Here is a 23,099-nt window from a genome sequence, read left to right as displayed (position 1 = left end):
CGCACGGAGCTCGTGGACCCTATGCCTTGAGGCCCAGGTCACCAGTTCTCCGCCGAATCTCAATGCTGGCCTTGGGGTCAACCTCAAGCGCGAAGCCAAAGTTAATCGGCTTAGGCTGAACCTCCGCTGCCAGTCGCCAGTCGTACTTGAGGAGAAGATGGCAGAGGATGATCTTAACCTCGTTGGCGGCGAAGAATCGGCCGGGACAGGCATGCTGGCCATGGCCGAACCCAAGGTGTTCAGGCGAGGTGCTGACGAAGTGGGCGGCCCCGTCGTTGCCAGCGCCGAGGGACTCTCGCATGCGAAGGTAACGGTGTCCGTCGAAGCGGCTGGGGTCCAAGTAGACGGAGGGATCGTGCATCCGCTGGCAGCTGACAGCAATACGGCTGCCCTCCGGAAGTTCCAAGCCGTTTGAAAGGGTCATAGTCTTGGTAACCTCACGGTGCATGGAAACTAGAGAATCCTCACATCAGCATCATATGGCAGATAAAATGGGAGGGGAGAAACACTACTTACCAATACCAATGGGATGGAGACGTTGAGTTTCTTTGCAGAAAGAGTCCAGGAGGCGCATTTTGTAGAGGCCCATGCGAGACCAGCCATCGGTGCGAATAACGTCGGTGATTTCTTTGCGGAGTGGCTCAAAGTAATCGGGATACCGGGCGAGGTCGAGCATGACTTGTGTGATCAGGTCAGAGGTGCTGTGAAGAGCGGCGAAGGAAAGCCCAAGCTGCATCATCGCAGGATCAGAGATGGCGTCGTCCGACGACTCCTCGCACCACTCGATACAGTCATTGTACTCGGGCTCTTCTTCGCCGCGGTCCAGTGCCGCCTTCTTCTCCCGGCGGCGCTCCTCTACAATGGGATTGATGATTTCCCTGGCCTCCTTCACCTGGGCTTGGAGGTTGCGGCTCAAGGGGCTGATGTAGTGGATGGCGCTGCGGAGCGGCTTGGGGAAGATCCGAAGGATTTCGGAGGCCAGAAAGCTTGTTCTTGCGTACTCGGAAGTGATCTTCAACCAGGCGGGGTTGCGACAGAGCTTCTCACCGCCAAAGACGCGGGTGGAAACTCGGGCTACGACTTCGAGCATCTTCACTTTGATCGCAACAGTCTGCCAGTCTACGTCGGATCAGTCAAGTTCGCTCGTGCCATCGTGTGATCCACTTACCCTCTTCCTCGCCAAAGGTATCATTCAGCGAGCGTGTTGTCTCGTCGGAAACGGGAGCTGTAAGTTTGGCTAGGGTTTCGTTAGTAGTCATGTTATGTGACTGGATGGGGTTCACTGCCCACGTACAGAGGAATTGGGTCAGTCTTGTACGGATGACATGTTTGAGAACCTCTTTTTGCGGATTGGCTTCCTTCAGTGGCTCGAAACCAGGCAGATAAGCGTGGAAATTCTGAGGTTCACAGCTTGTCAGTAATATGCTCATCTTGCAATTTGGGCACCATGAGGGAAGCCTGCCTTATCCAAAACCCGGTCGAGGCTGAGATCTTCATGGTTGCGGATCTCGTTGGCGAATGGCACTGCGGGGAGAATCGTCACGTCGCCGGTATCCGTGAGAAGCTGGTAGGGCTCATTGGGGCTCGCTTTCGTCCTCTCCTCCACAAGGCGACGGGCGTGGAAAACGAAATCCCATTTGACCTTCAACCAGGTGAAATCCCACTTGTGCCGCGGGTTTAGGATAGGCAGATCAGTGTGAGGTGTCTGCTCTGACTGCTGGACGGAGAAGTAAAAGACGAACAACAAAAAGGCTGTGATGAAGTAAGGTACAGGCTTCTCCAGAGGGCTGGGGAAAGCCTGCAGCGACTCGAGGGCCCCCCAAGACGACTGGTTAGAATAAGAATCGTTGGTGGTGGCCATGGTCGTTCAAGATACACTGGTCATACGGGAGCAAGTTCTTGCTGGCGGGTTGGCGGGTTGTAGCTGGAAAAGTGGAAAGGCAACAAAGGCCGAAGGAATCAAGGGAGGGAACTCTGGAAGAAAAGGGAAGTCGGCCAGCGCACAATACGCCGTCGCGGGCAGACTGGACGGACACATGTTGGCCAGGCCCGCGAAACGTCCATCGGAACAGAACGACGAGCCCGGGAGCTTGGGGCGCTGTGCTCACGCCTACTAACGTGGCGGCTGGCGTGCGGCGTTTGGTTTCAAGGGACATGCAGCCGCACAGCCCGTCAGAGTCTGTAGTCGTTGACCCGGCGCATGGATCGCATTCTCGGACGATCTCAACGTGCATCTGAGGCCTTGAGCATCGAGTAACACGGGGTAGACAGGTAATGTGGGTTCGAGTCACAGGTGCCGGAGACGTGATGAGTAGCACGTACGGGGGGACTCTTGGGGTAGATGCGACCGGACTGTGTTGCTTACTGGAACCATTGGGATATGATACCGGTGCTTTGCCGCAGAAAGTCTGCAAGGGAGAAACAATCGATGGGGGCCGAGCTCCATATGGCACGAGCGGGCCCAGAACAGGTTTGGAATGGTGTAGCAGCGAGTCCGAGAAGGACTCCGGAGTGGCTTCCGGAGATTGCGGTGCCATCCCGTCGCGGAGTACTGTTGAGCTTCGGTGCCGGGATGGGGTCGATCTTCGGTATTTATGGGTTAGTGATATTTGCATCTGCCGCCCCGGCGTTCAGGTGCGGTCCAATCATCGCCCGTAGCCTACATCTTGTTTCCTCTTTCCTCTCTCTTGATTCCTTAGCTGAATTCTTCAGGTTGATCATCCCACAGCCTAAACTGAGTTCGTTGCAAATTGTTTATGTTTAAGCTGGTTTCGTTCACCCCAAGCCATGTATTTCATCGTGAGAATCAAAATGCCCAACCATTTATCCGTCAAATATAGTTGTTAACGAAAGAGCCGCTCGAATTCGTTGGGAGTACTTCTTTTGACTCGCAACGCACACAGCCAACAAGTATGCAATGTGACTAGTCGTGTTGCTATCAGAATACCATACCAATAATTCATATCGGCGCCAAGATGGGTGGGTTATGGAGTAGGATTGATTCGGGAAATTGTGTGATTTCACTCGGAGACAGTTAATGGTTTCACAAAACAAGTGAAGCTGCAAATATAATTGACAGCCAGTTGATGTGATAAATGACTAGATTTTATTTTTCATCGGTACGAACTCATCAAACACAGTAAGGTGGTCATCGACGTCATTCAACAGTTGGATAATTGTATAAGCTTTGATGTCATGCCCATCTCAGGCAAATCCACTCTTCAATATTGACTTGAGGCGGATTACTTATGGGCCATTCTACTTGTAGAGGCTTAGGCTGCATGAGCTTATCCTGTTTAAGTAAATCGAGCGGCGGAGAGCACTGAGACTGAGAGCAAGTGTTGAGTTCAGCAAAGACTCAGGCTAAATCCTGGTTGACAGGAGTACCCTGGGTTATTTACCTTTAGCCTCAGCGAATGGATTCCACCCAAAAACGAACAAGGACTCGGTGTTTCCACTTAAGTTCGCAATCGGCCCCGTGTCTCGGCTTTTGTTTGCGAGGCGTTCCTCGCTATCCATGCTGAGGGAAGCATTCCTACTAATCCACACCGGGCATCTAGTGACTTTATGAGACTGCCTTGCCACCTTACAAAAGAGACATGCTTGGTACCTATATAGTATCTGCGTACGCCGAGTTTGGGTAATTTGTGCAACATGACAATTCGGACGAACAGGAAACACCGCCCTGGATGGGACCTGCTTGGCCGTTTGGTACCAGTACTTACGACAGCCATCACTTCAACTGTATTGAGAGCATTACTAACCTCCAAATTGTAAGGCGGTTGGGTTTGCTGATGCAACTTTGGGGGCTGAGGCCGGGCCATATGACGGCCTGACTCGATTCCGTTAACGTTTGTGTAGACATGCCGACGTGGGCAATATTTACTTTCTACTGAGACTCGTACATGGTAATCCCCATTAGCCAGGCCATGAACTCAAATCGGTACACCGTCAATCCGGACGAGGGGTGCGGATTGAGAAGTTTGGCTCTTCAAAGGATTTAATAATCTGTGGCCAATCCTCCAAGCCAAGGTTTTCCGGTTTCCAGGCAATCTGTTGGAGAGAGACAGGTTGTTCTCATTTCCTCTCCCCAGAGTACATATGCTTTAGTACAAGTTGCCATATATACGTTCGTCATGCAGCTCACAGCTTTCATTTCCATAGCCATGGCCTCACTGGTATTCCAGCTGGCCAGTGCTCTTCCTACGCCTAAAGCCCACATCAAAGTTGCACCAGACGTGCAATCAGGCCACCCAGAGGCGTACGCTGTCTTCATGCGGGCACCAAGACTTATTCTTGACGATGTCGCCCGGAAGCGTCAAGCTGTACCTGGGGACGGCCAACCCGACCCGAACCGAGCCCCGATAACGCCCGATAACATCTTCGTTCTGCAGTGTCCCGACGCCGGGTTCTTAGGAGATTGTATATCCTTCGGCGCACCACCCGGACGATGCGGTAAGAACGGAGTTCTGGGGTCCCACGGAATAGCTATAAAACGCATGAGGAAACCGACGATACTGATAAGTAGTTGTGACAGTGGGCTATTCTAGCTTCAACACCAGCCAGGCTTTTCTGGACAAATACGACAACCAAACGTCTTCTCTAAGCACAAATACAGGGGGCCAATGCCAGTTTTACAAGTGAGTGTGGTGAGATGATATAGCAGAGCCTGCGGAGCTAATGATTTTCAAATAGATTTACTGGCTGCGGCGAAAAGGGGGATGATCGTGGGGTTGCTCTCAGTTATAAGTTCAACCTTGGTGTTGCCGATATCGGTTATGGCGGTGATTACGATAATCAAATCAGCTCTTGTGAGTATTCTCATTCTAACACCGTCTTTGGTGGGATCATCTAATTTGTCATAGGGAAATGCTGAACTCATGATCGGAATCAGTTGTTTATAGAGCCAGACGAATATATTTGAGCTACAGTCAGACATTAAGCTCTTTGCGCGCAATCAAAGGCCACAGACGGCGACTGTATGAAAGCCGCAGGTATATGTTTTGAGAACTGATTAGTTCCAGCAGCTGGCCATATTCTCGTTACCATGGTGCTAAAACGGCCAGCAAGTTCTAATGATACCGAAACAATCGTCTTATGCGCCTCCGCCAAAACGTTGTCTCCTCTAAAACGTTGTGGCCTCGCTCGTGCTGTTGATGCCGGCTGCCAAAGTCGCATTCAGCTCTGTGACGACGCCTTTTTCGACCGGTTTGCCCAAATTATCCGAAAATGGTCTCACGACATCACAACGCAGTGCCTGGGCGGTACTCATTCTCTCCATATGGGTGTTATTGGTTTGCACAAACAGTCTCTCACGGCCATCTGGACCTGTAAAGATGTTCCACTCAGCAGCGCCCTCCTCGCGATCGGTGTTTGGGTCCAGATTGCGGACGAAAGAAATCCAGTACTTGCGGACCTGCGAGATGATCGGCTTGTTACTGGTAAAGTACGAAGCCGGAGGCTGGCCGTCGGTACGATTAGGGCCCCAGAAGGCGTACGTATTCACCGTGTGGTAAGCTCCGAAACCCTCGGCTTCGGACTTGGGATCCAGGACATCGTATTTATAGTTGTAAGTGGGCACCTTGTCGCGGGCAAGGTAGTTTTGGATATTGCGGATGACACAGTGGGTGCCGACGTCGCCAATGGCGTTGGCGGCCTGGCGCCATTTCACTCCGGAGTCGGGAAAAACTGGCTGAGGCACGTCGATGTATAGCGTGTCGAGTATGTCGAGAGACCCGTTTGATAGGGAGGGATCTTGATTGAGAAGATACTGGTTTGCCTCGGCGGTAGAGTTGGTAGACTGCGGAGCAGAGTACAAGGTGCCCTCCTGAGCGCAAGAACCCCATATGGTGGGAACCTTTGTGTATTTTCCCTGTTGGAAGAGGTTGACCATGCTGTCGGTGAAAAGCTCACCGTCAATGCCGGGGTTAAACCAGCAACTGGATGAGCGGATGGCGGACTGGTTGATAGCACGCAGACAAGACAGCGAGTCGGCCGAATCGAAGCATCCCTTCTCCTTGGCGAGGCAGTCGTACTGGCCTTGACCCTGGTCCATCGTTCGCATCGTCGCCCAGCCACCAGACTCAGCGATTCCGCCGGCAAAGAGCTGCTTCCCACCGACGTTGGCTGTCATCAATAAACCAACAGCAGAGCCACCAGCGCTGATGCCGTCGAGGACAACCTGCTCAGGGTTACCGCCAAACTTTGCAATGTTGGTCTGGACCCATTCGAGAGCCTTGATCATGTCCCTGACACCAGCGTTGAGACTGCCACCGGCGCGAACCTCCTCACTCTGCAAGAACCCGTACATGCCAACGCGGTAGTTGACCTGCACAACAATAACGTTGCCATCCGAGGCAATCTCGCTGGCGTCCCAGTTTGCGTTTGAGTCGGAGGTGAACCCTCCACCTTGGAGAAAGAAGAGGACGGGAAGCTTGGAATCGGCCTGCGCCTCGGAAGGGGCTGTGACGCTCAGATAAAGGCAGTCTTCATCGACGGTGAAGCGGGAGCTTTTGCCCGTCACGGTGTAGTCGGTGGGTTGCTGGGGAGGGCAGATGGGACCGTGAACGGTAGCGTTGACCAAGCCGGACTGCACAGGGTCGGCCGGTGCGGCAAACCGGAGAGCTCCAACAGGCGGAGCGGCGAACTGGATGCCCTTCCAAGTCGTCACTCCCAGCTGAGCATCAGTCACGGCTCCTTGGAACTGGGCGTATCCAAGATCCACGAGCGTGTCGATAGCCTGGACACCAGGAGCGAGGATATTCGTCGCGGCGAACAGAAAAGCAAGACGTGCCCCCTGCCACATTTTCGTCGAAGAGATTGACTTATTGAACGAAATGAAGGCACTCGAGGAACGAAGGAACCGGTCGACAAGCAGACAGGTGAAGCGAACGGAAGGGCGTGGAGCCAAGTCTGTTGCAGAAGCCTTCCCAATGCCCCTTTCCATCGCGGCCGATTCTTTCGCACTCGTTATATACTCGATTGCTTTTAGACTTTTTCAAGATAATTAGGTAACGTCCCCCCCTTTTTCCAGTACCGAAATTTCCGTCAGCGGCAATCTCGTGTTCCATGTCACTAAGTCAGGCTGCTTGTATAATTGAAACAGTGTGGGCAGTAGGGGGAAAGCAGAATGCTGGTCCCTCTAATGGGATGTCACCCCATTCCACATCACCCTAGCCAAGCGAAAGCTTAATGGATGGGACGAACGTCCATTGCCGCGTGTAGGGGCATTTTTTGGTATACTCATTTCCCCCGAAGCCAAGCCTCGATCAACGGTCGTGACATACGGGCCATGAACAGACTGTTGCCAAGCGCGGGACTGTCAAATCCAAGACGTGGATCATGAATAGAGAATGGAAACCCTGAGTGCGAGACCTTTGCATGCGGCTGTCTGCTTGGCTGGCTGAATGGCACTTGGATGACAAGCTCAAGGTTTCGTGTGCCCACCAAAGCGACCCGGAAACATTGGGGGCCGAAAAGGCAGGTTAAAGTCGTTTAAGGGTAGCGTGGGATGCTGGTATGAACGTGCTGAATTCCTAGGATATGGGTAGTTGGTTTGTAATATTGACGCTCTCGCACATTTACACATCTCAAGGGTGACATATCAGCCAGGCAACGATCGTCATCTCAGGCTTAAAACCCACTCGGCGCCACCCATCTCTCTACTAGTCATTGTTAGATCCGTAGTCGTATCCGTATTTACTGAGATAATGACACTTGCCCCGAGTCAGTTGTTGGATAGAAGCTGGTGAAGTGCTAGATCTTGTACGAACAAATGCCGCAATACCGCCCTCTTTGACTACCATAATAGCTGCGTGAGGAACTGATCTTGATCTTGACGTTTAACCGGAATGGGTCGTTTCCAACCATACTTGGAAGAGCTGAGTTCCAGCAACAGCTTGACTTTTGTGCGCGTGAAGCCAGACAGCACGGTGGTTTGTGCATTAACATAGGACTAAAGGAACACACACCCTTGCGTTTTATTTTTGTCCATAGACCTTCACTATGTATTTGTAGATGAAACTGTCTTTCAGGCTGGCTGTCTTGTGTGTCGCGACGTCCGATGCTTGCCAGAACCTCACCTGCCGACTCACCCCTATCCACTAGAGAGTACGAAGCAGCACGACAGCAGATACAACGGGGATATTTCCGACCAGACACTCGTAGCAAGCTACTGGCATCGATCTAACTGGGGACTCATCGGGTGGACTTGGACTATGTTGTATGATAACTGCAATCAATAGCAACAGACCAGCAAGTACATGATCGTCCAAAGTCTAATGGACAAACTCCCAGCAAATGTCAATGGGCGGGCCAAGTGCGCTAGTCCTTAGGGCGACTCAAGCCCTGTTCAATCGCAACCATGGAACCGAGTGACACGTATGAGCTAGCAGACTGCTCCACGATCGAGGATCCAGGCACCGTTCCTAGCATCCTTGACACTTTTCACATTATGAACAACCGAGTCGCGGTAGCGCGGGAAGGGTTATATTCACACTAATGGATGTCATCTCCTACACACTCCATGGAGCACGAAGACGCCAGGTCGGCAATAAATCGAACTCAATGTTCGGGCCGCGATTACACCCCCCGCCTGGTCCACCTCTTTGCGGGGACCGGCCGAATCTGGCTTCTGATGCTTGCGTCATTATTGAGGAACTCGGATCCAATGGATGGGTGACCTTTTCGAACGGGAGGGGTTGAGCTGGGAGGGCTTGTTCCTTGCAGCAATATTCACGACACCTTCGGTAGACGCTGATTTCCACACCGAGAGCACGAACGGCCTCACGTACAACATGGGCAACAACGAAATGCAGCGCTGGCAGACGCGCCAGGACGGGCTCGACAAGCTCTTCCTCGCCACGGCGCCCATCCCGCGACCCGGGCCTGGCGAGGTGCTCGTCAAGATCAAGGCCGTCTCGCTCAACTACCGCGACACGGAGGTGGCCATGGGCCTGTACAACCACCACAAGACCATCAACCCGGGAGAGGCGGAGCCGTTGGTCCCGGCATCGGACATGTGCGGTTCGGTCGAGGCCGTGGGCGACGGCGTCGAGAGGTGGAAGACGGGCGACCGCGTCGTCTCCATCTTCAACCAGTCGCACATCAGGGGCCAGATCAAGGCGGCGGACATGAAGTCCGGCCTTGGTTCCCCGTTGGAGGGCGTGCTGCAGCCCTACCGCGTGTTCTCTGCCGAGGGGCTGGTTAAGGCGCCGAAGCACTTGAGCGACGAGCAGGCGGCCTGTCTCCCGATCGCGGCGGTGACGGCTTGGATGTCGATCAACCAGTTCCGGCCGCTGGGTCAGCCCGGCGGCAAGGGAGAGGTTGTCGTCTGCCAGGGCACCGGCGGTGTCGCGATTTCGGGACTGCAGATTGCAAAGGCGGCCGGCGCAACGGGTGGGTGAAGATGCATTGCTAGACAATGTGCGCGCGCAAAGACTGAAAAGAAGACTGGCTAACCGCCGTGGCAGTCATCATCACCTCTTCATCGGACAAGAAGCTGAAGAAGGCGAAGGCCCTGGGCGCAGACCACACGGTCAATTACCGCACCAACCCCAACTGGGACGAAAAGGTCAACGAGTTCACCCAGGGCGAGGGTGCCGACATCATCCTAGAGACGGGCGGCGCCAAGACGCTGCGCCAATCCTTCGAGGCCATCGGATTCGGTGGCACGATTGCGTGCATTGGGTACCTGTCGGGCAAGGTGGACGGGGAAGAGGACCGGACCAACGTGAACCTGCTGGCGCTGCGCAAGACGGTGACGCTCAAAGGCATCATCAACGGTCCGCGGGAAAGGTTCGAGGAGATGATTGGGTTCTACGAGGACAAGGGCATCGAGCCGGTTGTTGACCGCGTGTTCGACTTCAAAGAGGCCGACAAGGCGTACCAGTACCTATACAGCGGAGGTCACTTTGGCAAAGTCGTCGTTAGGGTTCCATGACGCCGCCGATTGGTCGCGGCTTGACAGATGGATGGGTGGGTAGTGGATAGATAGATAGGATTCGAGACCAACGGGGACGAACCCATGAACAGATATGATTTCCCGATGACAATACAATGGGTTTTGTTTTGGTAGGGATGACAATACGCGAGGTGAACGCTCAGGTCGATGAGCCGAGGCACATGTTCGACTGATGCACGCCCGCTCGGGGTCCTCGGACAATCAATGTCACCTTCTCCAATGACGGAGCAATCAAGATGGGGAAGACAGAAACTCTAAGCTTGGCGCGAGTCACGGATTCTCCTGCTTTCCGGATGCGTTTCTCTGCGTTAATAGAGGCTTACATGTCAGCTTCGGTTCCGTATTATAAGCCTGACGCCAATGTCAGCTTATGGTCTGTCTACCCAACTCACATTGAGGCCCGGACTACGTCTACCTATGTTTATCTACTGCTACAAAAACCGGATAGACAATCCGTTCTCGGGTTCTCTCTCTCTCTCTCTCTTCCATACTACGGAACACATAGCGTCGCAGATAGGCCTGCGGGCACACCTCTTTTCCCCAACCCTGCGCCCCAACCCCTCTACCCGGGAACCCCGTAAGCACCAGGTCCCAAAGAGAGAGAGAGATAGGAAGGGAAACCAATCATCCCTACCCCGACCTTGAACGTGACCATCCCGCCATTTTGCAACAAGCAGACGTCCTTCCCCTCTGCGGCCGTGACAGCTCAATCCAATCTCCGAGGCCGAAAGAATCCGGCAATTCGTCCGGCCAGCCGAGGAGAAGATAATACCAAACAAAATATTACACGGCATCCTTGTCCTCCCCGCCTTGGGCCCGGTCAGCCAGATAGATACAAAGCAGGGCCAGACAGCGCCATCAAAACCCCGTGGAGAGCTTCGACATGCCGCCTCACAAGCACTACCACCTGCGTGACCTTGTCCCTCTGCCCCAGACGCCCCTCCAGACCCTTGCCGCGCTCGCTGGTATCGGCGCCTCGGCCTGGTTACTAAAGCTAATCATACGACACATCCTCCTCCGCAGTCCCGCCAAGCGCTCCCGCGGCTCCCCCTCCTCGTCCGGTCCGACATTCGCAGCCATGAACGCCGAAAGGAAGAAGGAGCTCCTCGAGCGGCCCGTCATCATCGTCGGCGGCGGACTGGCCGGCCTGGTGGCGGCATTCGAGCTCTCGGAGCGCGGCGTGCCGACAATCATCATCGACCAGGAGAACGAGAAGAACCTCGGCGGGCAGGCGTTCTGGTCTCTGGGCGGAATATTCTGCGTGGACTCGAAGGAGCAGAGGAGGATGGGCATCAAGGATTCCAGGGAGCTCGCGATGCGCGACTGGTTCGGCTCGGCGCAGTTCGACCGTGAGAGGGAGGACACCTGGCCGCGCCGCTGGGCCGAGGCGTTTGTAAACTTCGCCACCGACGAGATGGAGGACTACGTCAAGGCCAGGGGGATGGGGTTCCTGTTCAACGTCGGCTGGGCCGAACGTGGCGCCGGCATGGCCGAGGGCCACGGCAACTCGGTGCCGCGGTTCCACGTCACCTGGGGCACGGGGCCCGAGGTCGTGAGGGTGTTCGCGGAGCCCGTGAAGCGCGCCGCCAAGAATGGCGTCATCCAGTTCCGCTTCCGCCACCGTGTCGACGAGATCATCACCGACGAGACGGGCCGCGCCATCGGCGTCCGCGGCAAGGTCCTCGCGCCCGACGACTCGCCCCGTGGCGTCAAGTCCAACCGGGACGTCGTCGACGACTTTGATATCTTTGGGTCGGCCGTTGCCGTCACCTCCGGTGGCATTGGCGGTAACGTCGAAGCCGTCAAGGCCGCCTGGCCCGTCGACCGCCTGGGTCCCAAAATCCCCGAGAATTTCGTCGTCGGTGTCCCCGACCACGTCGACGGCCGCATGATCGGCATCTCCGAGGCCGCCGGCGCCAACGTCATCAACCGCGACCGCATGTGGCACTACACCGAGGGCCTGCAGAACTGGGACCCCATCTGGCCGAACCACGGCATCCGTGTGCTCCCCGCGCCCAGCTCGCTGTGGCTCGACGCGACGGGCAAGCGGCTGCCCCCTTTCTTCTTCCCCGGCACCGACACCCTGGGCACGCTGAAGCACATCTGCAGCACGGGGTACGACTACACGTGGTTCATCCTAGACCAGAGCATCATCGCCCGCGAGTTTGCGCTCTCCGGGTCCGAGCAGAACCCCGACGTGACGGGGAAGAGCGTGTGGCAGCTCCTCACACGCGTCTTCGGCAAGAAGGGCACCGTGCCGGTGCAGAACTTCCAAAAGCACGGCAAGGACTTTGTCGTGCGGGACAACCTCGCGGACCTGGTGCAGGGGATGAACGAGCTGCAGCGCGAGCGCGGCGGGCCGGTGCTGAAGCTGGAGGACATCCGGGAGACGATCGAGCTCCGTGACGGGCAGTTCGACAACACCTACTCCAAGGACGCGCAGGCGATGCTCATCAACAACGGACGGACGTATTGGGCCGACGCCAGGAGCCGCATCGCGCCGCCGCACAAGCTGTTGGACACGAAGCACGGCCCGCTGATCGCGGTGCGGATGAACCTGCTGACGAGGAAGACGCTCGGCGGCATCGAGACGAACCTGGAGAGCAACGTCATGAAGGCCAACGGTGAGAAGTTCCCAGGCCTGTACGCGGCGGGAGAGGCGGCCGGCTTCGGCGGTGGCGGTGTCCACGGCTATAACAGCTTGGAGGGGACGTTCCTGGGAGGCTGCATCTTCTCCGGAAGGGCGGCAGGTCGCGGCATCGCGGATGAGCTGCTAGGGCCTGCGGAAGCCAAGGGCCCAAAGTCGTTCCTGTAGCGTCCAGCTGAAGCAAGTATGTATAGCAGATTGAATGTTACTTAAGGGATGGCTCCTATTACCTCGTCATTCTGTCATTTATCGTTGCGAACCGACTGCAGCGATAAACGGCAAAGACCTAGAATGTGAGTGACTCTGGACGGAATTAATGGTATTTACTATCAGACACTATCGAGGCCTCATGACTCTGAATGACCGAGGACGGTCGACGTCCTCTCCCTTTCCAGCTTGACTTCGGTCGTGACCCGGATCTGCCCATCATGAGCCCAGTCTCCCTTCACCATGTCGTCCGACTTGCGCACCTCAACAGTCCTCACTGATACCGGCGATCGAGCATGCCCCGCGTATCCGCGCTCCTCGTCGCCCGTCATGTCGCTTTGCGTCTCGAAAGCCTGCTTCTTCGAGTGCTCGGTGAGCTCCACCTCATCATCGCCGCGGCGTCTCTGAGTATTTTTGGAGCCGGTCACCTTGGACGCGGTGTTGGTGGCTTGCGATACCGTCTTTCGCACGAAGCTCTTGAGCCATGGTGGCGTGTAGTAGGAGATCATGGGGCGGAAGTGGGGGAGGCAGGCCGCGATGATGTAGGTTCCCGTCTCGATGATGCTCCAGCCGACGAGGCCGACGGATGCCCCTGCTTCAGTCAGTACGCGAGAGGGCCAAGTACCAGCCGCTCAATGGAACTCACAAGTGCGATCAGCAAACGCCGACGTCTGGAAGAAGATGTAGGCGCGGATCATGGATGCGACGACACCGCTGTGAAGCTGTTAGTCATGGCACCACCCCCTTATTCGCGTTGTCAAAATAGAGGTTTACGTACAAACTGCCAACCATGAAGATGCCGACCAGTGCGAGTCTCTTGTGCAACGGCAGCTTCAGGGCCCAGATGGTTTGAAGCGGCAGCGCCATGATGATGAAGTCCAACAAGAAGCCAGGGATGGCCTGCCCGTGGAAGAAGGCCTGCACGTCGATACACTTGCCACCGGGGATCGTCCGGTCCCACCAGTAAGCGATGGGCTGGCATTGAAAGCACGCCGTGACGACGAAGGACACGCTGGTGGCGGCGAGGGCCGCGAGGATAACGTAGGCGGCGGTGCGCATGGCGCCCTTCCAGTTGAAGACACGTAGGAACAGGCACACGATGCTCATCTTTGGCAGCGCCACGGACGTAAAGTAGATGAGCTCGAAGGCAAGCAGGGACTTTGCCCACCCTGCCAGCAGTTCGGGGTGAAATTCCTCGAGGTACTCGACGTGTCGTCCGACACCACCAACCTTTACCATGACTGCGAAGACGCGCGTTAGAGAAACAGGCCATAGAGGTAGGGGGGGAAAGAGAAATAGAAAGAGATGGAGAGATGGGCTCAAAACCATACCTATGCCTACGGCGCACATGCCGAGGTTGACGACGTATGCCGCCGCCAAGAAGTAATCGTCGATTCCATAGCCGCCCGCGGTGAACCGTTTCGCAAATAGTCGCAGGGCGAGGAACACAGTCGTGAGGCAGGCGAAGGCGATGGATATCGAGATGAGTTCGTTGCCAGAATCCTCCGCCAGATACTCAGGCGTCAAGGTGCCGGCTGCTCCGCCTTGGCCTTCTGCAGCCATCACGAGCCCGGAGGGCATTGTGCGTAGGAGTTCGTCGATGTTACGCTAAGCCGATCTACGGCCGAAAAGCAACAATGTGGGCATGTATTTCCGTCTGGTGTAAGTCCTGAGGAAGAAAACCACAAGAAACAAGTAGACAAAGAAAAAGCCAAGACAGCGGGAGGAGAGCCAAGAAAGCCAATGTCTATTTCCTCTCGACGATCCCATTCCCTTTTCTCCTTCAGCCACAGCCTTATATCTGCCTTGGCTTCCGGCTCCCCCGTCTTTTATCCCGAATTAGCACCTTACCTGGAGGCTGTCCCCGTCGACGATGGAGAAAAGGGGGGCAAGGGGCGTCGGTGAAAACACAAGGACTGGTCAATAGCCGGCGACGAGAGGGGGGTGAGGGGGCAAGGGAGGGTTCTCCATCACGGATACACTGCCATTACAAGCAGTGAGATCTCAAATACCATGGTTCAACCATGCACACATCCAAGATAATGGTGCCGTTCGTCGCCATTGGGTGGTAATTATCAGTATTGGGTCATAGGCCTATGATTGCCTCCTCCACTCATATCGATACAGCTTCACCGGCAGGTTCATTCCGCAGCTTTATGCGTATACAATGTACAGGCATATAATGAGTTCCACTCTTCGGACACTACCTAGTTTAACTACCCTTGCCTTGCAGAGCGGACGCATAGTTGCCGGGCACGCCATCGCCTGGCGGTCGTGTTTACTTAGTGAAGGCCGACAGCAAGGGCGAAGAAAACAGCGTTGGAAAAATACTACGTATGTCCACAAAAGGGGGGGGTCTCTTCTGTGCCGTCGTACCGTGAGGGCCTCAAGCTCGGATGAAACGCATCGTTCTAGAATGGATTGAAAAGAGAGTTTGAGATAAGCATGGATGAGCCTGGTCGTCAGGGTCTCATCTTGTTAAAGATCCAGGACTGGGCTCTAATCCTATTCGTCATAGCAGGGAGCGGGCAATATTACCGAGGATCTTCAACAGGGCACCTAACCCAGGTCCGCACGCACGCATAGACAATAGCCCCCATAGACTGGCTTGGTTATAACTCCCACCTGACCAGGAGCAGAGCGGTAAACGGGATCTGAATCACACTACTTTCAGATGAGACGCGGAATCTCAACGGAAGCGGCGCAGCAGGAGTTCTTGTTCGCCGGTCGTAAGTATAGTAGTTAGGTATGGCGATCAATCGGCAGTCCAGGCATCTAAGGGAACAAACATATACTCAATGCATGCCCCGGGTGTTTCTCTGGTCATGAAAAGTGGTACATCTTTGTCCGTGCATTGGTTTCTTTGCCCCCCCTCCTGGGCGGTGATACTTTGCCAGTAAGTCGTGGTGACATTGATGTGGCGTCTTGCCCCCCATCATTGGCCACCTTGTTTAGCTTTCTATGCCGCCAGCGAATAACAATCTTAGTAGATGGTCGTGTCTGTGAGATTGTTCATGCTCAATCTTCTACATACCGTAGACACTCGATAGTTAGACATTCCACTCTTGTTCGGGCTAACGGTATCCGTATAGATAGAGTATAGCGTACCTGTCCAAGCTAGGTCTATAATAGAAAGCGGTCAACCCACCTATCTAGCCTAGGTATCTTCCTATCTTTGCTGGCCCTTGCTACCCAGCTTGCTGCTGACGTACATGACTAACCCCTGCTTTTGCCACCTCTAGATCCCTGCTTTCTGCCAGCACGCCAACCCCTTTCCAGCGGCCGCAATACCCCATACCGTTAGCCTGAGAAAGAGTGGAATGTCTAACTATCGAGTGGCTACGGTAGTAGTCGACAACATGTCGAAGAGAAGGCCCCCCGGTAGCTCGACAACAAGGTGCTTGAGAGATCCTTGGCGATCCCTCGAGTTGTGGGTGCAAGATAGCCGGATACTTACCACTAGGTACTAGCTATTCACGGGTGATCTCTGATCCAAGCCCCGCTGTCTCGTCATGCCAACTCCGGCCAGGATGGAAGACGCGGAGCCCTTCTTTCATGCCTTTAAGCCCTCATGCCTTGATGTGCAACCGAGACCACAAGAATACCACCCAGTTCTCGGAGGCACCTTAATCGGGCAGGATTGCCCATCAACGAAATGGTGCGATGGTCCAAAGGATAAATAAACTCAACGAGAAGAACTTGGATCCGCCGAAATTAGGTGTTCGCTTGAAAGATTTGGTGTGTGTTTCGCTAGCACGGTAGCCCGAAGGGATGAACATGTCTGAATGACCCGCAGTATAATATGTGACACATGTGATGCGCGAACTCGTCCGCCTCTTGAGGTATTTCAAATCCATTACAAGGCACCGATCATCAACATCGATATTGGAGGTTGTTATACGGTTCGTCTTACGAAGAGCCGGGTATCCTCGGGATTGCTCGCGAAAACCTACCCCGACACCTCAAATCCGTGGTTGACTCGCTCATGGTTTTGGGATCGTAAGGATCGTAACGTGGCGCACGAGGCTATCCCTCCCTCCCCTAAAGGTGGGATGACCGTCGCGGTTCGCGCTCGGCCTCACGAACCGCAAACAACATCATGAATATGCTGCGAGAGCAATAGCCGGTTTTCTTTGGTGGGCCTATGAGTCGCCATCTTGGCAACAGCCATCACCCTTCGGGCTACGACGACCCCGATGTAACCATACCGTTATAAGGTCGTTTCACATTCCCCCGCGACCTTTGTTCCTCGTCTTTCGAGTATCCAAGGCAGCCCACCATGTGCCCTGTTCTCGATGTAACCCTTGTCGGTGTAGGCCGTCGTGAGCCTTGATTTCGACTACTACATGGTCGGTGTACGGATACTTCGTAAGCACCACTTCGCTTTACTATGTAGAACCAGGTCCCTTTGCGGGTTCGTAATTTGCAATGGCTGCAACCCTGTCACCGGGGTACTACTCAGACTGTCAGACAGCTCCTGAGCGCCAGGGGGTCGCGCTCGTCGTCGACAACTCACATGTTTAAGAATGATGCAACAGTGGGCATTGAAGCTAGGGAGCTGGGGTAGTCCGAGCATGGCGGGGTCCTGCGCTCTGCGACCTTGGTGACACTAGAAGTCTAATGCCAGGCATTGTGGCTCCCGTGGTGGCCCAGCGATATGGCTGAATCTTGGTTAGTGATCGCAGCATCGTCGCTTTCGCACAAGCTGAACTTGGTTACATGGTGAGAGCAGGCTGCGGAGGCTCATCGCCGGGAGAAATTACATGACACGAGGATGGGACCACACCCGAGCCGGATTGTCCAGCTCGCTGGCACGGGATTCGTGCGCGATCATGGGGTTCGAGATGCCCGCGTTCCCCGGGGACAAGACACAGCTGGGCAGAATTCCGCTGCCATGGGCGTGTGACCTTTGACCTTTGGCACATGAGGGAGGCATTACTTTTTCTGCCCCTTTGGCCCTTCAAAGCGTCTTGATTGGCACCCGACTACAGAATTGAATTAGCATTGTGTGTCTATGGCGCCTCCTATCGCTGTTGATCATCGTCTAATCGGAACCTATGCTGCTTCACTTGAAGTGATATACCGTGTGTCGAACTGGCCCCAAACCGAGTAAGATCGTTGTGTATGTTATATGCGAGTGGCACGGGCTCGATATGCTTCACCGCAGGCATGGTATCAACGTCGTTTGGCGCGCGACTGTCATTGTAAAAACTGTAGTTAGGCGAAGAGTTGTTGGAAAGAAACTGATAATCAATCAAATGGCTTGATGTCTCAAAGATGCTTCAGGGCGAAAGGATGAGAGATCGATCAACAATCTATTCGACGAGAGTGCGTTATCGTTATCGTTATCAACCATCACCAATACAATAGATCGGATGGGCTTATTCAACGTTTCCCTCGGGAAACTTCAGCGCGGAGAAGATAACCCGGCATCGAGAGAGCTTCCCTGAGATAAGGGCGAATACAAACAGTGTCCTCGGCTAGGCTCTTTGATGGTCTCGTCAAGTGAGCGAGACAGCAATTTCTGAGATATGGCGCCCGAGGCTGACACGGATTCCTTTTCCTCGGAACGCCCCTACCGCTCCCACCTCCGCCCGGCTTGTCTCGCCTGTCGGAAACGCAAGTCTCGGTGCAATGTCGATCGGAACGGGGGGACCTGTCTGACATGCCGGGCACACGCAACATCGTGCGAGTTCCCTCCGACCCCGGCCGGCACCTCTCCGCGGCCGAAGAGTGTTTGGAGACACGGCCGGGGCCGTCAGTCAAAGGATTTGGGCCACCGCCCGTCATCGCCGCCGCCCCAGACACAGAGCCTGGCCTCGGATCTTCATTTTGATTCGGACCACACAACTCATCTGTCTCTTGCTGACCGGAGTCTGCCGGCGGGTGGGGAGTCGAGGTCCTTGGATAGACAACTCCCGCCAGTCGCACCCCATGACAGCAGCTACCCTGAGCCAATCGACGGAGGAGGGGAAGATGAGGCGCAAATTGTAGGGCCGGCCGACATCGAGGATACCCAGGTTCTCTCTACTTATCTGTCCAATGACTCGTCCATCCTCAATAGAAGCATCCGGACTAGGATCTCGGGGACGAGCCCGCGACAGGACCACGGAAGCGACAGCAGCATACGGAAACCCGTCGTGTTCACGACCGTGAGAAAGCAGCCGCTGGGTGTTCCAGACGACCGGAACCCGGCGTTTCTGAAATGCCAGATGATAGAAAAACTTCTTGAGCCGGTGCTGCCTGACGTTGTCGATTTGTAAGTCTGCTCCTCCCCCTTGCCTGGCTTCTTCATGCACCGGTATTGCAAATTGACTCTGGTCCAGGTTCTTTGAGAAGCCCAACCGTTGTTTTCCCCTGTTGGACAGGAACTCGTTTGAAAAACGCTTCGCCGAGGACCGGCGTCACATTTCGCCGGCCTTGCTGTCATGCCTCTATGCGCACACGACGACCTACTGGGCCCAGTCGCCGAGACTTGTGACGCACCATCGTCCGGACACGAGGTTCATGTGGAACCAGGCCAACGACGCGCTGTACTCGGAGATTCACCTGTCTCCCGGTATCTCGACCTTACTCGGCATCCTGCTCAATATTTCCGGTAGGCCCCTGACCTCCATCATCGGCAACGGTCTACTGCTTGGCTCGGCCATTTCCCTGTGCCACTCACTGGGCTTGAACCGAGACTCGTCCGACTGGGACGTTCCCGAGGCCGAAAAGCTCCTGCGGACGAAGATTTGGTGGGCAATATTCGTGTACGATAAGTGGTGAGCCTTCGATAACACTCCCCCCTCCCCTCAGCAAAGCACCGAGGCTTACAACGCGAAAGGTCGAGTCTGGCATACGGCACGCCGCCGCAGCTGCGCGGCGGTCAATACGATGTGTCCATCCCCACGGTAGAGCAGCTCTGCGGCCCCGCGCCCAACCCCGTCGACTTCGAGGCCACATCCGTATACCTGGCATTCGTCTCGCTGTCCCGGTTCCTCGACCGGTACCTCGAGCACATCTACGACCTGGAGAAGACGTTGCCGACCGGGCCATGTGATCTGGATGTCATGCTGACGCAGTGGGAAGACTCACTCGACCCTGGCCTCCGCCGGATCGTCATTCGCGGCGGCGACCGGCTCGATGTCCCCGGGTCGGCGAACCTCCGCCTGGCGTACCTCTATATCAAGCTGCTCCTCCGTAAGCTGGATCTGGACGCCGAGAAGGCGGCTCACGCCGACCAGCCGTCCGCGATCCCCGTGCGGTGCTACCTCGAAGTCCGACGCGCCGCCGAGGACATCGTGCTGCTGGCCCAGGAGCTCAAGGACCCCCAGCTCGGCGACTACTGGCTCCCCCTCCTCACCTTCGCCTTCACCTCCACCACCAAGTGCCTCCTCCGCTGCGCACTCGAGACAGAGAACACCGTCGGCGGCATCGCCCAGAGCATGTCGCTGAAGCTGGCGCGCGACCTCGTCGGCGCGCTGCAGCTGCACCGCCAGAAGGCCTGGGACGTCGGCGACCTCTGCATCGCGCAGTACTCCGAGGTCGTCGAGAAGCTGGCCACGTCCACCTCGGGCTCCGACGAGTCCGCGGAGCAGCCGGTCGGCATGCCCGATCTTCAAGAGTACGTGTCTACGAGCGTGCCGGACGTCGACGAGCTGTTCCCGAGCCTGTGGGACATGTTCGGCAACGCCTGAGGCCTCCCCCTCGGCACGGCTTGCAGTGCGTCGCGCGACTCCCGGTATATGATATTTCTACCCCGAAGGCGCGTTTGGAGGGATCTCACAACATGCGGCAGCCAGATTTGGAAGCCGTTCGTGACATGCGTGCTCGCGGAGGGGTCCTGAAGCCCACTCATCTCTCGGCTAACAACATGGTCTTCGCATCTCATCCGCCGCAAACCTCCACGGCGCCCGGCAAGCTCTAGAATATACCCAAAGTCCTCGGAGATGGTTTCTTCTTATCGTCACCCGCTTCAGCCATCACGACGGCATCGCCCCGTACAATGGGGTGGTGGCGGTCACTACCAACTCCAGAGTCATAATAGAGGAAGAGGAAAAGGACCCGGCTTACGGCCAAGCTGCGATGGAATGCGAGAGGGCGGCTGAGCTATTATTGGCAGGCCGAGCTATTGTTCGCCGTTGCCCTGATTCGTATTGATGTGCGCCGCTTTGATGAGTCCCCAGGTCTTAGGTTTGCTTTGTTCGACGTGAACATGAAACCCAGCAAGTTGTGCTACGATGGAAAAGTCGGCTGTGGACGTAGTTTAACACACAGCAGCAGAACGGGGCCGGGGCCTAGACGGGATAGAAAGGGCTATCTGACTTCGATGGCATCCGACGCCTTGGTCTGGGACTATCCCGAACTATTGAGACAGATTCGGCGTACTTCATCCACGTTGAAAGTTTCCCGGGAATGAAATTCCAAGAAGTGCTGATGGCCACATTAATACACGGGTACAAGCGCCCTAGATAATGGGGGCGTTAATCGCCAGAATTCAACCCTAAGAAATGTTCGCGAGTTGTGATGTTATAGGGCCAAGGCATAACAATTCCACAAAGAAGCCCATGTAGACAGCAAATGTACATCACGTTACCTTAAGCAGTCACGTTGAGAAGGGGAGAAAGAGATGATGTACGTAATACCGGTCAATTGCAATTCTCGCGAGCAGCCTCATATAGCTAATCGTCGAAGCCTAACGTTTCTTCATTCATAATGAAGGGAACCTCATATTTTCCCTTGTCCCCTTGACGCTTTGCCCGAAATCCATGTGTCCAGCCTTGCGTCGGTGACGAGTCCAAACCAAGCCAGGTATCCTCTACTAGAAGACCAAAAGAGAAAGAGTACTGAACGGGGAAGGAACGAAAGCTCAGCCGCGAAGATTCATGACAGACGCGGAGTCGACCTTGGCGAAGGTGTACTTGATCTCGGGGTCCTCGGTCTGAATGACGGTCGAGGTGACGGTGACGACGATGTCACCCATGTCAGTAGGAGTAGGAGTTGGGGTCATGAGACTATGGATGGTAGTCAACTCCATCCAAAGCTCAGTCTCCTGGCCGGTGAAGGTCGTGGAGGCGTCAGTGCCGAGAGTGGTCATCTCCAGAATGGGCAGGGACTCGGTAACGGGGGAGGGCTTCATTGTGGCGCACTCCTTGGGGCGGCGTTCGACAGGAGGCAGGATGCAGTGGGTGAACCAATACTGGACTTGGTCGGCATAGTCGAGAGCGTCCATGGTCGAGACAGGGGAGGAAGCCTGGATGTGACTGGTCTGGGCGGGCATGTCAGACATGTTACCCTTGGTTCCGGAGACATAGGTGTCGAAGGTAGCAGGGACCGCCTCAGTCATGTGGATGGCGAAGGGGTCAGTGAAGGTGCCATTGGCCTTGATCTCAGTGGGAGCCGGAGCGCCAGAGAGAGAGGAGTTCATGCCGATGACAGAGACAGGCATCTTGATGCCAGGACTCTGGATGTTGTTGAGGCGGCGATGAACCAAGCCGTAGACAACGTTGGTGCCGGTCGCACTGGCCTGAGCGGACTTGACGACAGCCATGTTGGCGTTGTCAACGATGGGGATACCGTTGACGGTAGCGGCAAGAGTGCCGATGAGGGTAACAATGATGGAGCTCTGTGAGAGATGACGGGTGAGCTTCACAACTCTCCACTTCAACCAAGAGAAATGAAATGAGAATGGGTGTGAAAACAAAGACTTACCTTCATCTTGGAGGTTGACAAAGGTGCAATCTTTGCTTGGTTGTTCTTGTTTGGTTGCTGGAAGGGCAGAAAGGAAGCTTTGCTTATGGATGCAAAGTTTGCAAGTTGCTTTGAATGGTTGTTTATGTGAGTGTGTATGTGTGTTTGTAAAGAGAAGTCAAAGGTTGATGTGAGAAGGTTTGCTTGTGTGTGAGAGGAAGAAGGGTTGGAAGAAGGCCTGGCAGGGCAGGGCAAGAAAGAAATAATAAGCAGGGCAGGCCAGTTTTTTTCCCTCTTCTTTTTCTTTTTAGGCAGGAATAGGAAGGAACAAAGAAGGCAGGCACTGTTCAAGTACGTGAGCTGGTGTTTAGATGGAATACGCGTCGCGTTGTGGTGGTGAGGTTGTTCAGAGGGGGGCATCTGATTGGGTGAGGCCAGGAAAGGAAGAAAGATGAGAAGCAGGCAAGGCTGGTCTAAACCTCTGAGTGACCTCAATAACAACACGCTAGTCTTGCACTTGATGTCACTCTCCGGTTGCTAGGGAACTGAACTGTTAATGGGGCTCTGTTGTTTGGTTTGCTGTTGAAAAGATCACGTGGCTTGAGAGTTTGC

The 23,099-nt window shown here is 55.1% G+C and overlaps 8 protein-coding genes across 8 annotated transcripts; 4 read left to right on the top strand and 4 right to left on the bottom strand.

Annotated features, from left to right (window-relative positions):
* Positions 1–19: 19 nt before the first annotated feature.
* On the bottom strand, positions 20–1,861 carry GLRG_01817 (cytochrome P450; the record flags this gene model as incomplete). Its single annotated transcript, XM_008093151.1, has 5 exons — positions 20–453; positions 517–1,119; positions 1,169–1,237; positions 1,295–1,397; positions 1,475–1,861. The coding sequence occupies 5 exons, from the start codon at positions 1,859–1,861 to the stop codon at positions 20–22; spliced, it is 1,596 nt and encodes a 531-aa protein (XP_008091342.1).
* Positions 1,862–4,166: 2,305 nt separating this feature from the next.
* On the top strand, positions 4,167–4,876 carry GLRG_01816 (uncharacterized protein; the record flags this gene model as incomplete). Its single annotated transcript, XM_008093150.1, has 4 exons — positions 4,167–4,455; positions 4,538–4,640; positions 4,696–4,811; positions 4,866–4,876. The coding sequence occupies 4 exons, from the start codon at positions 4,167–4,169 to the stop codon at positions 4,874–4,876; spliced, it is 519 nt and encodes a 172-aa protein (XP_008091341.1).
* A 249-nt stretch (positions 4,877–5,125) lies between these two features.
* Positions 5,126–6,805, bottom strand: GLRG_01815 (carboxylesterase; the record flags this gene model as incomplete). Its single annotated transcript, XM_008093149.1, has 1 exon — positions 5,126–6,805. The coding sequence occupies one exon, from the start codon at positions 6,803–6,805 to the stop codon at positions 5,126–5,128; it is 1,680 nt and encodes a 559-aa protein (XP_008091340.1).
* A 1,990-nt stretch (positions 6,806–8,795) lies between these two features.
* On the top strand, positions 8,796–9,940 carry GLRG_01814 (zinc-binding dehydrogenase; the record flags this gene model as incomplete). The annotated part of the gene is made up of 2 exons (XM_008093148.1): positions 8,796–9,396; positions 9,471–9,940. 2 exons carry the CDS (start codon positions 8,796–8,798, stop codon positions 9,938–9,940), a joined length of 1,071 nt encoding a protein of 356 aa, XP_008091339.1.
* Positions 9,941–10,844: 904 nt separating this feature from the next.
* Positions 10,845–12,776, top strand: GLRG_01813 (FAD binding domain-containing protein; the record flags this gene model as incomplete). Its single annotated transcript, XM_008093147.1, has 1 exon — positions 10,845–12,776. The coding sequence occupies one exon, from the start codon at positions 10,845–10,847 to the stop codon at positions 12,774–12,776; it is 1,932 nt and encodes a 643-aa protein (XP_008091338.1).
* Positions 12,777–12,955: 179 nt separating this feature from the next.
* GLRG_01812 (uncharacterized protein) lies at positions 12,956–14,396 on the bottom strand (the record flags this gene model as incomplete). Its single annotated transcript, XM_008093146.1, has 4 exons — positions 12,956–13,407; positions 13,462–13,529; positions 13,594–14,056; positions 14,147–14,396. 4 exons carry the CDS (start codon positions 14,394–14,396, stop codon positions 12,956–12,958), a joined length of 1,233 nt encoding a protein of 410 aa, XP_008091337.1.
* A 3,950-nt stretch (positions 14,397–18,346) lies between these two features.
* GLRG_01811 (fungal specific transcription factor domain-containing protein) lies at positions 18,347–20,494 on the top strand (the record flags this gene model as incomplete). Its single annotated transcript, XM_008093145.1, has 3 exons — positions 18,347–19,074; positions 19,142–19,579; positions 19,642–20,494. The coding sequence occupies 3 exons, from the start codon at positions 18,347–18,349 to the stop codon at positions 20,492–20,494; spliced, it is 2,019 nt and encodes a 672-aa protein (XP_008091336.1).
* A 1,172-nt stretch (positions 20,495–21,666) lies between these two features.
* GLRG_01810 (uncharacterized protein) lies at positions 21,667–22,514 on the bottom strand (the record flags this gene model as incomplete). Its single annotated transcript, XM_008093144.1, has 2 exons — positions 21,667–22,422; positions 22,509–22,514. 2 exons carry the CDS (start codon positions 22,512–22,514, stop codon positions 21,667–21,669), a joined length of 762 nt encoding a protein of 253 aa, XP_008091335.1.
* Positions 22,515–23,099: the final 585 nt, after the last annotated feature.

Source organism: Colletotrichum graminicola, assembly GCF_000149035.1.
Source record: "Colletotrichum graminicola M1.001 genomic scaffold supercont1.7, whole genome shotgun sequence".
Taxonomy (NCBI): domain Eukaryota; kingdom Fungi; phylum Ascomycota; class Sordariomycetes; order Glomerellales; family Glomerellaceae; genus Colletotrichum; species Colletotrichum graminicola.
This window is presented reverse-complemented; position numbering and strand designations above follow the sequence as displayed.